The sequence below is a fragment of the Cebus imitator genome, unplaced genomic scaffold, assembly GCF_001604975.1.
Source record: "Cebus imitator isolate Cc_AM_T3 unplaced genomic scaffold, Cebus_imitator-1.0 Scaffold199, whole genome shotgun sequence".
NCBI lineage: Eukaryota > Metazoa > Chordata > Mammalia > Primates > Cebidae > Cebus > Cebus imitator.
In genome coordinates this window covers 5,112,872-5,129,077 of record NW_016107514.1, presented here as the reverse complement: position 1 = coordinate 5,129,077, position 16,206 = coordinate 5,112,872, and the positions used below count along the sequence as shown (strand labels likewise).

The 16,206-nt window shown below is 37.6% G+C and overlaps 1 protein-coding gene across 2 annotated transcripts in view; it reads right to left on the bottom strand.

Annotated features, from left to right (window-relative positions):
* The window catches only part of VCAM1 (vascular cell adhesion molecule 1), a 21,024-nt gene extending 13,402 nt beyond the window's left edge, over positions 1 to 7,622 (bottom strand). Inside the window, exons 1-4 of one of the 2 annotated variants that reach the window (XM_017547611.2) lie at positions 7,196 to 7,622; positions 6,372 to 6,647; positions 3,808 to 4,128; positions 2,241 to 2,507 (exon numbers count right to left, since the gene is read on the bottom strand). In XM_017547611.2, the coding sequence (XP_017403100.1) occupies positions 2,241 to 2,507; positions 3,808 to 4,128; positions 6,372 to 6,647; positions 7,196 to 7,259 (928 nt within the window). In that variant the 5' untranslated portion in view covers positions 7,260 to 7,622. The remainder of the gene's footprint in view (positions 1 to 2,240; positions 2,508 to 3,807; positions 4,129 to 6,371; positions 6,648 to 7,195) is intronic. The other variant, XM_037745402.1, reaches the window with a different exon arrangement.
* Positions 7,623 to 16,206: the final 8,584 nt, after the last annotated feature.

The window sequence follows — 16,206 nt, the reverse complement described above, 5'->3', positions numbered from 1 at the left end:
AAATGTGATTGAAATTATAGAAAATGAGCACCTTTTTGTTTAAGGTAATAAACTCTGGGAGCGGTGCGTTAAGACTGATTATATTGGGGACAGAATGTTAGCAGGGAGACTATTTAAAGACAATCATCCATAAAATACGTGAAATACTACTATTCAGCCTTAAAAAACAAAAGAAGAAATTCTGTCATCTGCAACAACAGGGATGAACCCAGAGGACATCATGCTAAGTCTAACAAGCCAGGCACAGAGAGACCAGTACCTCATGATCTCACCTATGTGTGGGATCTACTTCTAAAGTCATAGAAATAGAGAGTAGAATGGTGGTTACCAGAGGCTTGGGGGAGGAGAGGTAGGGAATGAGGAGATGTTGGCCAAAGGGTACAAAGTTTCAGTTGGACAGAAGAGTAAGTTGTTGGAATCTATTGCACATCATGATGACTATAATTAATGATAATATATTGTACATTTAAAAATAACTAAGAAAGTGAATTTCAAATGTATCGCCACAAAAAACATAAGTGAGGCAATGGATATGTTGACTTGACTTATCAATCATTCTCCATTGGATACCTATATCCAACATCACACTGTAATCTATAAATGTACACAATCATGATTTAGCAATTAAAAATAATATTTTAAAAAAGAAATAATAAAGATAATTAGCTATAAAATTGAAAAGGTGAAGCGGTTTTCATTAAAATGAACCTGTATTAAAATCATGGTAAATGCAACTAAAGAGCTGTTTAGCCCCAGGAAAAGTATGAGCTATGCTGAGCCTGGATTTTTAATAGTGTTTTGGTAAAGATTAATGTGATAAAATATATAAAGTAGAAGGTAGAATTCCTGGGAAATATTAGGTGTTCAACCAATAGGTGGTGTCATTATTAATCTCTGGGAGATTCCACTCTCTCATCTGTAAAATGAATACAAAATACTTACTTTTTAGTTATTTCTTGAAGATTGCAGACAGCATATGCAAAATGCCGAAACATATCTGGTGTTCAATCAATACTGTTATGTAAGAATATCTTGCAAGAGCCCAAATGAGAGATGATACACTAAGGTGATGGCAAGAAGGGTCAAGAAGAGGTCATATTCCAGGGAGCATTTCGAGGCAGAACTGACAGGATTTAACAGCACAGAATGGGAACATGAATTTGGGAGTAATCAACATATTGTAGGCCAATTCTTGGAAGTCTAGCATGAGAAGAGGACCCAGCGGTGTTAACTTGAAAATACCAATATCCAAGGGGCAGGAGAGAGAGACAAAGTGAGGGAATGAAGCAGTGAAAAGGTGATATGAGATGGAAAAGAATCATAAAAGCAGAGTCTGTTGACAACAGATGCTGGAGAGAATGTGGAGAAATAGCAACACTTTTACACTGTTGGTGGGTGTGTAAATTAGTTCAACCATTGTGGAACACAGTGTGGCAATTCCTCAGGGATCTAGAAATAGAAATTCCATTTGACCCAGAAATCCCATTACAGGGTATATACCCAAAGGATTATAAATCATTCTATTATAAAGACACATGCACACATATGTTCATTGCAGCATTTTTTACAACAGCAAAGACCTGGAACCAATCCAAATGTCCATCGATGATAGACTGGACAGGGAAAATGTGGCACATATACACCATGGAATACTATGCAGCCACAAAAAACAATGAGTTCATGTTCTTTGTAGAGACATGGATGAATCTGGAAACCATCGTTCTCAGCAAACTGACACAAGAACAGAAAATCAAACACTGCTTGTTCTCACTCATAGGTGGTTGTTGAACAAGGAGAACACATGGACACAGGAAGGGGAACATCACACACCGGGGTCTGTTGGGGGTGGCTAGGGGAGGAACAGTGGGGGGTGGGGAGGTTGGGAGGGATAACATGGGGAGAAATGCCAAATATAGGTGACGGGGGGATGGAGGCAGCAAACCACATCGCCATGTGTGTACCTATGCAACAACCCTGCATGATCTGCACATGTACCCCAGAACCTAAAGGACAATAAAAAATAAAATAAAATAAAGAAAAGCAGAGTCATGGAAACCCTGAGAGGAAAGACTTCCATGAATTACAAGTAGTATAAAACATATGTTTGTGCTAAAGGACACGGCAATCAGGTAGGTCATCAGTGAAACTAAGGGCAGCAATTTCAGCATCGAAGCTGTGTGACTATTGCCCAAATCCCAGTGACAACACTTTTATCATTCTTTTTTTCACATTCTACTCACCTTGAACAATTAATTCCACCTCTTTTCTGACTTTCCCAATCAGATTAACTCCTTCACACACATAAATTCCAGAATCTTCCCTCCTCATAGCAATTAAGGTGAGAGTTGCATTCCCTGAAAGGTGCTGTAGATTCCCATTATCTAATTTCTTGCTCCAGAAAATCTCTGGAGGTGGTAGACCCTCACTGGAACATGTCATGGTCACAGAGCCACCTTCTTGCAGCCTTGTGGATGGATTCACAGAAATAACTGTATTCTTGGGTGATACTGGAAAGGCAAGGAATAATATTAGCAATTGCTAAGCAGCATCCCAGTGCAACAGAGGTAATGTATTTCTCTGAGACAGTATTTATGTGCTTCTACCAATTTGATGACATTACTTTGCCAAATTAGTATAAAGAACTGCTGAATCATTCAAAATACTCTAGTTTGCGACCAAACTGATCAAGTTACTTTTTTTGTGTGTTTCATGTTTTTCAGATGGTTATAGGTATTCAGAAATTAAGAAGAATCATGTGGCTTAACCTCCCACCTAAGGGTAGGAGTCCCATTTCAGCATTCTTGCCAAGTGCCCATTCAAGTCAGCTCCAACATTTACTGAGAGAATCAACCCACTACTTTCCAAGAGACAATTTGATTTTTGGACAGCTCTATGTATTAGCACATTTCTCCCTATTGAGCTGAAATCTTCCTCTTTATAACTAATTTAAACATATTGGCCATACTTCAGTCCTCTGTTGTTACAGAATAAAGTAAATCGCTTTTTCATATAACTGTGTTTCAAATGCTTAACTAGAGCTCTCTTTTCCAGGTTTTGTATTCTTTTAGGAAAAATATCCTCTATCTTGACTATTCTTCTCAAAATATTGTTAAAACCCTTTCCAGCTCATTCTCTTTCAGTTAAACATGCTATAGTTGGCAATACTCCTTTTAAATGTGGTGCCCAGTGCAGAACATAGCATTTTAGTTTAAACAGAGCACAGTGAGGCCACTCCTATACAACTCTGGAACTACAAGACTGCGGCAAATCCCCTGGCAGTGTCGGGAGATAGGAGGCAATCAACCCCATCACTTTTTCCCTGCCCAATGCACATGTGTATATATACCCATATGCATACACACATGGGCACACACACACATACAAACACACAGAGAATAAGTGCTCACCTTGTCACATTTCTATACCTGTGCAACTAATATTTCAAGGCATACTATAAGAGTTTACAAAACAATATTAAAATGTTTTATCATTTGTTTAATCATTGGATAGTGTTTCTATCCAACTAGGTGGCATTACTATTCCCCTTTTATGCACTGGGAGTAGAGAAATTAAGTAACCCAAGCTCATACAATTAATAGAGCCAGAAATTAAGTTCAAGCCTTCTCAGTCCAAATTCATTGTTCTTTTCATTGAATTATACTATTGGCAAACATTATGTTCTCAATGAATACAAATGGAATAGAAACTATATACAGGTTTCTTTTTGACGTTGCTGCTGAGTTTATTGCTATACACAACCAAGGTTGGATTCCCACAAAGACTAGAACATATCACACAGGTACTTACTGTAGACTTGCAATTCTTTTATAGCCTTCCTTTCTGTGAGCACAGAATCCATTTCATCAATGTGTAATTTAGCTCGGCAAACAAGAACTTTTCCAATATCCTCAATGACAGGAGTAAAGGTTACTTCCAAACTCTTTGTTTCCAGGGACTTCCTGTCTAGATCCTCCAGAAATTCCTGACTCTTCATGAGATGATCTCCTTTCAGTAAGTCCATCTCCAGCCTGTCAAATGGGTATACATCAGGGACCAAACACTTGACTGTGATTGGCTTCCCAGCCTCCAGAGGGCCACTCAAATAAATCTCTGGATCCTTAGGAAAAGCTGCAAAGGCCAAACAAATACATGGATGGGCTTTTTCTTTTCATGTGATATAAGGTCTCTTACTACTTTAACACAATACAAATCAAGTCTAGTGTTTTTGTTAAGACAGTCTTAACAAGGCAGAATTGCTTAAATACCCTTTTGTGATTTGGGGTAGATTCAAGGCACAAGAATTGGAAGCAAACATTTTTTAGAAGATTATTCTATTCTGATGCTATATATATTAAGGGTTTCATGTTATTATAGTAAAAGAAGCAAGAAATTAATGGTTATATTTAACCTTACTTGTGACTGTCACTGTACTACACATTTAACACGAATGATTTTATTTTATCCTCACAATAACTCTAAAAGATAGAGATCACATTTCACAGAAAAGAAGACTTGAACTTAATACATTGACATAACTTGTCTAAGGTCACTCACCTGGTAAATGGTAAAGCTGGGATTTAAACTCAAGATTTCTATTATTTGGTTTTACTACTACAGTTTTACACTATGCTACATCACATTCTCTTATAGTCAGGGCAGATATATTTCCATTTTACAGATAATGACTGTAAGCCTTGAAATGTCATTGCAAAGAATTGTTATTGTCAAGATATGCTAAGAAATGAAAAGACCAACTTAAAGTAATTAGCTTCTGAAAATGGTGCCTCTGACAGGAATTCATCCACCAGAGAGGCACATTTGTGCAATCTTTATGTTCTGGAACACAGATTTTCCCCCTGAAATGCCTAACTCAGTGTCCCAACCAGTATTCCATTGGAGCTTCTAGTACAAGGAAATACACTATTTTACACGACCATTGCCTCCTTTGCAAGAGTTACCTTTTCATTACGTATTGTCATGAAAGTGACATATTGGTGGACTCAGAATTCTTCTGTAGCAAAAAGAATACAAAGGTCTCAACTCTAACCACTATTACAATCAAATTTGGAATAAAGACAGAACTGTTATACGTAATGAGAAACAGACGCTCTTGGAGAAAAACCTCAGGCAACATAATTAAAGCCAGAAGCATCATTTCTCTTTCTTAAATCTTCAACTATTTGGTACTAATGGGCAAAAGACAAAGGAGCTGGAAATTCTTTGCTATGTGAAAAAACATGGTATTTTTAATTTTTCCACCAATAATTTCCATCTCTTATATTCTATAAGAAATGTTCCTCTAATCCACACAGTTTGATGTCAGGTAACATAAGAACTTGCTACTTTTCCCTGTATTTACATAAGGGGACCTTTCAAGGAGCTCAGGAGGCTGCACAGACGTAAACTATGCATGTACAACCAGCATAATTGAAAGCAGCCAGCCAAGCACAGTTTCTTGGGAAGCTTGAGCAAGACATGGGGCTTGCTGAAAATCAATTAAGCTTACCGGGGAAAGTTGGGCTCTGGTACAATAGAACAGAACCAAAGTAATATAATCAAATTAGGTCTTCATAAAGACATGGCCACAAATGGGTTGTTTTTTAGAAAGAGAGGCCATCAGTAACAAAAGGCAAATGATTTATGTCTGGTTAGTTTTTTACCCCTCTTGCTAACTTTATTTGCTAAATTGAAAATGGAGTGAGATACATTTTGGCAGGCTGGTAAACTAGGGCACCCACTCACGTTCATGAGGCAAATCTAATTCATTACATAAGTATCTTTGAGGCTGAGGACCAAGGCTTCATGGCACCAAAACAAAATCATAAATGTATCAACACCAAAGTCAAATGAGTGAAACCTTTGCAGATAGTAACAATTATCTCTAAGGAGAAAACTTTTATACTAATACTTGTTATTAATTATAGATCTTTCACTTACTGTTTAAACTAATTTTAAGCATCAAATTGCATAACAGTAAATGAATACAAAAATCCCTGAAGGATAGAATTCATAAATCAATCAGACACATAAGCAAGTAAGCATTTAAGGATATAATCAAATGGAAATATTTTTTGATAAAACAAAAAGAACCTTGGAGATTATCATTTTACAGCTAAAGAAATTAGAGCACAGAGAGGTTGAGTCTTATACATGGTCACTGTGTTTATGACGGAGGTGGAAATAGAAGCCAACATTTGGATTTCTGCTCTCTCTTATGCTAGCCTTAGCTATCCCTAATTTTCCTGTTATTATATTTTCTCTAGCCAAGAATATGTGAATATGTATTTTAAAACTTTTTTTAAAATGTCATTTAAAAAAAGATATTTTAAAGTAAAATTAAGAGGAAACCAAAGATTTTCTAAAGCACTCACAGTAGATCTCCACCTGGATTCCTTTTTCCAGTTTGCTAGATCCGCAAATTGCTGTGCACAGGTAAGAGTGTTCATTCCCGAAACTAACAGGATTCATGGTCAGCGTAGATGTGGTCCCCTCATTCCTCACCTTCCCGTTCAATGGACTATCTATCTGGGTTCTCCAAGAGAAAGATGGAGAGTCACAGCCTGTGGTGCTGCAAGTCAGTGAGACAGAGTCACCAATCTGAGCAAGAGATTTAGATGCAGGGGTGGTCTTGATTTTAAAAGCTTGAGCTGCAAAAGCAAAAAAGAGAGAAGCAAACTTACCACTAGTTTGTCTAGTATTCTATTCCTTCTCTTTATAATGTTCAAAATATGATCAGACTGATCTCTTTCCTAAGCTGCTTCAAACTAACTGCAAGATAGCCAAAGAGCACCGAAGTCACTGCCAGTAAAGTTTTTGGAATCATCTTCACTAAAGAGAATTCTCAGTTCCAACCTCGATGCCCATTTATCAAAGCTGTTTCATTATTTGCTAAGTTTGACCTCAATATCAAGTACAGAAAACTAAGGAGGCAGACCTGCTAGTGACAGGATCCAGATTACTCACTTGCCTTTGGAAAAAAAGGTATCAAAAAACATCAATTGTCGGCTCTAACTATGACAATACAATGGTACATAGCAAAACTCAATTGCATATTAAAAGTTAGGCTAAATCAACTTTTCCTACTGTTTAAAATCCTAGTGCCTTTACTTCACTACTATCGCAAAACTGGCTGAAGCCAAAACCAGGGCTAAAATGGAATGCTAACATTTGAAACAGATCAAGGATAAGAACTTACAAACTGCAAACATTATCCAAAGTATATTTGAGGCTCCAAAGATCACGATCATCTTCCCAGGCATTTTAAGTTGTTGTGATGAGAAAGCAGTGGTTCCAAAACCCCTATTTGTGCCACACTTGTAAGTGCCCGGGGAAGGATGTTCAGCTCCTAAAGCCAGCGAGGCCCGATGTGGAGTGAAATAGAAAGTCTGCGCTTTATAAAGGGTCTTGTTGCAGAGGCAGGCAGAGGGAAATCCCTTCAAGGGGAAACCCAGGGCAGAGCCAGGGAAAAAAGTTGACCGGACTCCCAGCCAAGTTCCAGTATTAACCCCTTCAGTTGCTCTCAATGCTGAAGCTCCTCTCTCTGTCCTGGAAAAAGAAGACACTTCCAAGACTACAAAATATAAGCTTTTCCTAATCTTCGACTCCAAAAGGCTGTGTTTACTGGAAAGGTAAAGGGCAATGCTGATTGCAGAATGAAGCTTTCCAAATCCAATGTGAGATGGGGAGCGGGAGTGGAAAGAGAAAAAAAGGAGAAAGAGTGGTAAATTATACTCTGGTTTTTGAACTGGGTAAATAACCACAATGTCATGTGAACTGGTTTTCTCCGTCAAGGAAATATATTTGCAATTCTAAAATAGATTAAATTTTTTCTCTTACAACAAAAAGGAAAAAGTTATTTCCTTAGATGAGTCAATTTTAAAAAAGGAGATAGCATAACTTTTTAGTTTTGTTTATATTCATAAAAACAGTTCCTTTGGCACCAGTCATCAACTTTTTGAAACTATTTTCTTGAGTGGAAAGTAAAGGAACTGACACTGCTGCTAAAACAAGGGAAATAATTTTTCTCTTTGGTTTCAGAAAAGTTACCAATACTTTGGTTACATTGCTGGATAACTGGAATTCTTTTGCAGATTTAAATGCAAACGTATGGAATCCATCTGAAGTGGCAAATCTCTTGGGGTGTGAGATTTAACCACAAACCCAGGTAAAACATTAAAAATAATATGTTTTTATTATAGGGAAGGGGACAATAACCAACTTTATGTTCCTTTTCCTCCCAGTGAAACACCTTTTAAAAAAATCTCAGTTAACTAACTGGCTTAGCTTTGCACACAAATAGCCCAAGACCCTGCAAAATGCTTGCCTATCAGAAAGAAACCAGAATAGCCACTTCCTCATATTAAACACGTGCAGGTCTGCCTCCCCCATTGGATCATCAGTTCCTCTCATAGCCAGAATCAGTTCTTGTTCATTGCTGTATTTACTTCTACAATATCGAATGCATGATTTTCCACTTAGTGGATACAAAAAAATGCAATAATAAATATTGTACATTTGGAAAAGAAAATTCTAAATACTAGTAATAATATGTAAATATGGCACAAAAAAGTGTTCAATTTTACAAGAAAATTCTAAAGCTCAGAGACTCACTGAGATGTATACAATAAGCTTGTACTATATAATATTTATACTGTGTAACAAAGGCCCATAGCTGAGGTATGGAATCTATAACTGTCTCTACCTGGCTGGAGAGGCTTCTGGTCCTCTTGGATACTGATGTGGCTACCACTAAAACACAAGGAGGGAAAAATAACTGGGAGACACTATTCTAGGGCTGTGGGCATACGTAAGTGTGATTTCATTGACCAAATATCTAGGGATCAGAAAAATTGATTCAGGAAATATTAGCTTGTAAACAAGTAACCCAAAGGCCCTTTACAATGTTTGTGTCATCCTCATGTAAGTTAACTGCTTAACTTCAGAATAGATCAAAAGGGTATTATGGAGTTTGAATATGTTCATTTAAGACTCAAAGACAGGGGCCGGGCGCGGTGGCTCACGCCTGTAATCCCAGCAGTTTGGGAGGCTGAGGCCGGTGGATCACAAGGTCAAGAGATAGAGACCATCCTGATCAACATGGTGAAACCCCGTCTCTACTAAAAATACAAAAAATTAGCTGGGCATGGTGGCGCGTGCCTGTAGTCCCAACTACTCAGGAGGCTGAGGCAGGAGAATTGCCTGAACTCAGGAGGTGGAGGTTGCGGTGAGCCGAGATCATGCCATTGCACTCCAGCCTGGGTAACAAGAGCGAAATTCCGTCTCAAAAAAAAAAAAAAAAAGACTCAAAGACAAATGGCCAGTAAGATCCTTGGGATCATTATGACCAAGCTACGATAAATTACTTCAGTTCTGGGTCTGGATATGATTCTAAGCTTGCAAAATTGGAGAAATGCCTAATCTATTGATTGAACTCATAGTGCTTTTGGCAAATATTTCATCAAGTCCCTTACTATGTCTTTGAGTTGGATACCATCTGAGGTTCTACCTGCTCCAGAGCAGATTGCACCCTCTTCTGTGGCCTCACTACAACAAGTGCATATTGATGGAGCATTTATAATCCTGCATTTACCTGTTAATATGGCTATATTTCCTACTTCACTACCTCATAGGGTTTCAGTTTTTCATCTCAACATCTAGCCTAAAATAAGACATTTATTAAAATTTGTGGAATGAATAAGTGATCAGAGTTGCAAGTGTAAGGTTAACAGACTGAGACTAACCTGTCTGAATAAAGTATTACTGAGTTTTGTCTTTGAATTTGTTCAGTTTAACATTTTTATTGGTTGCATAGAGCACATGATATGGTTTGGCTATGTCCCCACCCAAATATCATTTTGAATTCCCACGTGTTATGGGAGGGGCCCTTCGGGAAGTAATTGAATCATGGGGGTAAGTCTTTCCTGTGCTGTTCTCATGATAGTGAATAAGTCTTACAGGATCTCATGGTTTTAAAAAGAGGAGTTCTCCTGCACCAGCTCTCTCTCTCTGCTTGCCACCATCCATGTAAGATGTTACTTGCCCTTCTTGCCTTCCACCATGATTGTGAGGCTTCCCTAGCCAGGTGGAACTATAAGACCATTAAACCTCTTTTTCTTCCCAGTTTCCAGTATGTCTTTTTCAGCAGTGTGAAAACAAACTAATACAGGACATAAATATCTATCTTATTAATAATGCAAAACTGGGAAAGACAGTTAACCTTAGAAATGACAGAAACAAGATAAAGAAGATCTCAAGGTATATAATAATCCTTCCAAATGATGAAGTAAAATTTAATAGGAATGCATTAAAGTTCAACATTTAAATGTTTCAAATGCTTGAGTACAGTATGGGAGAGATCTGATTTGGTCACAATTCATAGAAAGAAGTCCTTGTGGTTTTATGAACCATAAAGTGAACATTGTCATGAGATATCAAAATATCTGTGATGAGCCCAGGTTGCACTCCTAGTAATTCAGCCTTCAAGTCTTCTGAGGCCATAGTCTCTGAGCACTAAACACCCACCAGACCATACTGGGAGCCTGGGTGTTGTCTAATTCAGAGTGCCACTCCTTAAGAAAGATACTGACAAAATAGAAGGTGTCCAGAGAAAAGTAATAGCTCCTATTAGAAGCTGTTGAATGAATAAGACATATTATGTCTGGAGAAGAGCCACCTATGAAGCAATGTGATAAATGAATGACTAATGCACAGAGGAAGGAATTTACTTGTTGCTCTGTGCTATACCAAAAGCTAAAAGTACGACTCATAGGTAGGCAGTTACCAGATTATTAGCTCTAGAAGAACCATGAATGTCTATGTCTTATTCACCATTAGCGCTTCAGCACTTTTAACACAGAAATCAGTAGATACTAAGGACTCAGTAAATCCCAACTGAATGAATATATAACAATTTAAAGGAGAGCTTTACTCAGAGTCCAACAGTCTTGTGTTCAAGCCCAGCTACTCTACCCTAGGAATTATGAAATCTTGCACAACTATATATAGAGCAAGCTTACAAATACTCAGATAAGGTGTTAGTATTATTTCAAGTCAATCACAACGTTTTATGACTATCAATCAACACAGATCATGTGAAATCTCTTTAAATAAATATAGTAAAGTACTATGTAAATGGTATATACTAATAAGACATAACCATATTAAGTTGATTGTAAAAAGTACTTTCCAGTTAAATCTTTTCAATAATGCAATAGATCACCTTCTGAATTCACTAGCTATTAATCACTGGAAGTATTCAAATAATGGTTGGATAATATCGGTGGACAATATAGTAGAAGTCAAGTTTTGCCTTGTATGAGACATAGAACTGGAAGGCTGTTAAGGTGGTCTCCAATGCTAAGATTCTGTTATCAGGGTCAGTGTGACCCATTTTTTCTAGTCTGACTTCACCAATCCCTTCACTGTCCACATCCAAGTCATAATTATCTTCTGATGCTGCTGCAGTCAGACACTAAGATGCTTCAGGCATACTTTTTTCCACCTATTTAATAACTACTGAATTCAAAGCAACTCCAGCACTTTCAGGACTTCCAATTAGTCGATTTAGTATGAGCCTCCCCGAAGCAGAGATGATTGTTAACCCTTTTTCTTGGGTGGCCTAACACATCTGAGGAAAGTGACTTTCTTAGCAGCAACTGTGGCTCATTATGGCAGCAATTCTTTCTTTGATTTTTTTTATTTAGAAATTTTATTCTTGCCAGAATATGGCAACAATTCTTACCCAGATGAGAGGAGGAGTAATTGTTTTTCTGTAGGGTGTTATAGAATGGGGTAGAAAAAGTGAAAAACCATCTCAGTAGATTATATAATGTCAACTACTTCCCCACTTGAGAATCGCTAAACTAGATAGAGTCAAGGGACCTATGTCTATGACTCCATTTGTAACAGAAACCATTCACAGTGGCTTAATTAACTAGAGGTCTAAGGGTACACAGTTCAAGGCTGAATCAGTTACCAGAGAGAAACATTGAGGACCAAGATTGATTTCAGATCCAGTCGTATCATCCTTTACATGTAACGAACCCTCATGATTCTAAGATGGCTTCATTGTCAAACATCACATCTGCATTTCAGTCAGGAAAGCAAGGAAAAAGTGAAGGGCAAGAAGTCAAAGCTAGTGGAGTTTGTCTCCCTTTAAATAACTTTCTAAGAAGTCACAGGCAGTGATTTCCACTCAAATCTCATTGAAAAAGTAGGAGATTAAATATTTTAGCTGAATACATGGTGGCCTCCAAATAAATTAGGAGTCTCTTTATAAGAAAAAAGGAAGAGTGGATGATGAGTAGGCAGGCAATTAACAGCATCTGTCACAATTTCCTAATTCCGCTCAATTCATAGAATGTTTATTGAGAAACTACTATACTGACACCTTTCTAGCACTGAAATATACAGATGAAGACATGAACACAATTCCTATATCAGAATGGAAAAGATCTGTGTGGTATTAGTAAAGAACTTTCACATAGTTCAACTCAGAAGGGTTGAACTTCTGTGACTCAGAAGTGTCACTTTATTTCCTGATTACAGATAAATAAAGTGTCACTTTATTTCCTGATTGCAGATAAATAAATGGTGCCTATTCTATTAGAATAGGCACCATTTATTTATCTGCAATCAGGAAATAAAATATATTTGAGTAAGCTGATAGAAGTGTGAGATTTTCTGGAAAGTACACTACAGGAAAGATCCTTATCTGGTAAGAATCTTGCTTAATCATGAATTTATTGTGACCTATTGGAATTTTGGAAAAAAAAGTTATTTCTTATTAAGAGTAAAAACTTCTATTTAATAAAACATATGCACAAGATATGAGTGATTTATTGAATTTTAATATAGCACCAAATGATGACATAAAATAATAATTGGAAGAAGACTACCAATATGAAAATTATTACTCCCTTCTCTTTTCTAAATTTATTTAATAGAATTCAGAATTTGATTATTTATGCTTTTACTATCCCATGTGTTTAAATTTGGCATTTCAGGTGAACAGAGGTGCCTTTGTATATTCCAGTTCTTCTGTTTGGGATGACCTTCCCTCTTTGCAAATCTGCCTCTGACCTTCTTAAAAAGAATTTTACCTTGTATTTGTTTTATTGCTTACTGTGTCCAGCTGGGGCTTTATATTTTTGATATATTTAACCTCTTTAAGTTGAGAAGTCTTACTCATTTTTACATATTACCTGATCTGATGCTCTGTCTGCCCCCAGTGCCTATGAAGTTATATGAAATAAATAAACATGTTCTAGAGGCAATAATTCAGGACCTTTCTTTCAGTTACTAATAACATTTCACATTTGTAAAACTCTCTGTTTTCTGCTTGCTTGCTTTTTGTTTTGAGACAAGGTCTTGCTCTGTCACGGAGGCTGGAATGTAGTTGCACAACCATGGCTCACTGCAGCCTTGATCTCCTGAACCTAAGCAATCCTCCCACCTCAGCCTCCCAAGAAGCTGTAGGACTACGGGCACAGGCCACCATGCCCAGCTAATTTTTGTGTATGCATGTAAAGATAGAGTCTTACCATGTTGCCCAGACTGGTCTCAAACTGCCACCCCAAGAGATCCTCCCACATCAGCATCTCAAAGTGCTGGGATTACAGGCATGAGCCACTGTGCCCAGCCTAACATTTGTGTAACTCTTTATCTAAAGCAAGCTTGTCCAACCTGCAGCCCAGAACAGCTTCGAATGTGGCTCAACACAAATTTGTAAACTTTCTTAAAACATTATGACATGTTTTGGTAATTTTTTTAAGCTTATGAGCTATTATTAGTGTATTTTATGTGTGGCTCAAGACAATTCTTCTTCATCCAATGTGGCCCAGGGAAACCAAAATGTTGGACACCCTTGATGTAAAGAGTTGTCCAAAGTGCCTCAGGATTATGGTCTGTGAGCTTCACAGCAACCCTATGAGAGAGGTAATATGGGTTTTTTTATCTTCACAGTGTTGATCAGGAAACAGAGGCTCAGAGAAATTTGGTTACTTGAGCAAGCTCACGCAGATAGTAGCAAGAATTGTAACTTAACCCCAACTTGTCATTCCTTGTTCTCTATTTGGTCCACTATGCCAAGTCACCTCAGTGCTTGTGGGAGAGAGGCACCTTCCCTTCAAGTATTAATGCTGTCACTTAGAAAGCCCAGATGCTCATAAGATCTCATTCTAATCTGACACTTGAATATGGTCACTAAAGTCCTTCCCTTTCATCAGTATGATTTCTGGGCTAATAATGATAACTGAAGAACTATAGACAAATTGGCCAAATATCTGTGAATTCAGGTATTATGACTCCAAAATAACTAATACAGTTCTTCTAACAAAGCACGTGTTCTTTGTAGAAGCTTCGTGGAAATCTTATTTTGTGTCTTTAGATCATTGCTATTTGCTTATTTAGGCTTTAGACAGACTTTCTGTTGTTGGCTGTAGGCTCTAGCTTCTTGAGTTTACTTTGTATGTTCCAGTGTTTGTATCTGAGAATCTGGACATGGATGTGTCTATTTCCCCCATGTTAAGGTTGGTGATGAAAGGAGTATGTATTGAGTACCTCCTGTGTGCCAACCACTGCTAGGTGCTCAGAAATGCAGTGATGACAAAGCTAATAATACCCAAGTTTTCATGGAGTTTACATTATAGTGAAACTGAACAAAGAAACACGAGGAGCAAATGAACTAGCAGAGGAAGGGTAAGTTGGAAAGGAGAGGGAAACAAACAAATTTCAGTACAAAACGGTTGAACAAGAAGATGAGTCTCTTTCAGAACCTCCCACTCCTCAGTCTGTTAAAAGAAAGGGGCAGGGTGTTGTTAGTAGCCTACGATAAAGAAAATGGATGGTGTGAAATAAAGAGTCATTAAAGAATGATGTAGGGTCACCAGAAGGTACCAGGAGGCTAATGGAGATGAGATTTGGACAGTAGTGGAGCAGGGAAATGTTTTGGAAATGGTCATGAGAAAGGATTCCTAATCTAACTTCCAGGGTCTATAGCACATGTAGGGTCACCATCTGACAAGGTTCAGGTATAGTGTTATTTACCAACCCAGGCTTCTATTAGAATAAAAAGATAAAGACTTAATGAAGATAGACAATATCAAGGATTTTGCAGATGATTCTAGAGGGCACAATGAAAGTCTTGGGAGATCCAGACTTGGCTTAGAATAAGGAATGTACAGAGGTTACTTACACTGAGTCCAGAAGTTTGGGCTTATTGAGACGGATGTAAAGAAAGATGGGATTAGTCCTGATCATCTATTAGAGGGTAGTCTGAGACCAGATCACCAACTTCTGGGTATGGCTTTATAGGCAAATCCATAGGCAATTTGCAGTGGTAAGAGCAGTAGTGGAGGCGTGTTCTTTCCTGGAGTTCACTGAGCTTTGGAAGAAGAGAAGAAGAGGGGAGGGTGGTCTTAACAGAAATAACAGGAACTCAGTAAGCTCGTCTTACACCCTGTAGCAGAGCCTGTTCCAAAGAGCTAGTAATACAGACTTATTAGGCTCTAAATAAATAGTTGTGATATAAACACCATGTCCCGACAAAGAAAAATGTCCAGTTAATCTTCTTGCCATTATATCCCATTTAAACATTGGGTGTTCAAAGATTAACCGAATTGTAGAAAGATGTTATAAAGATAACCACACTGGCAATGTGCTTCATGATTTTAAAAATTATTTAAGATATTTTATCTTGTGTAAGTCTTTTAACAATCCTGGGAAATATGTCGGGTGAGTATTTTTTTTAAATTGCCGTTAAAAGGATGAGGAACCTGAGGGTCAGAGAGGTTAATTGACCTGCTCGAAGGCTCACAGCTGGGTAATAGGAAAACTAGGACGAGAAGTTAAGCTTCTGATTCTATGTTGAGCGTTCTTTCCATTCTAGCACATTGCCTACTTTCAAAACAGTCTCAACTCAGCTCAACTGCAGAACTTTTTGAGTCTTCCTGTACTCGTGGTTGTCCAGGAAGGCTTTGTGCTTAAGCATCACCTTTTCCTTTGCTATGGTATCATCGATGCAAACTATTTTTAACATTTTTTCCTCTGAATTTATAAAAAACAACTTCCCATTTCTAAATCACACTTAAAATTCACTGCCCTGTTAAACAAATATATCTGCAAAAAAAGTAATGTTGTGAAGTAAGCCAACTAGATTCAAAAATTCCCTACTTTCTATCTCTGTATATTTTTGTTGGCTCAGAGCAT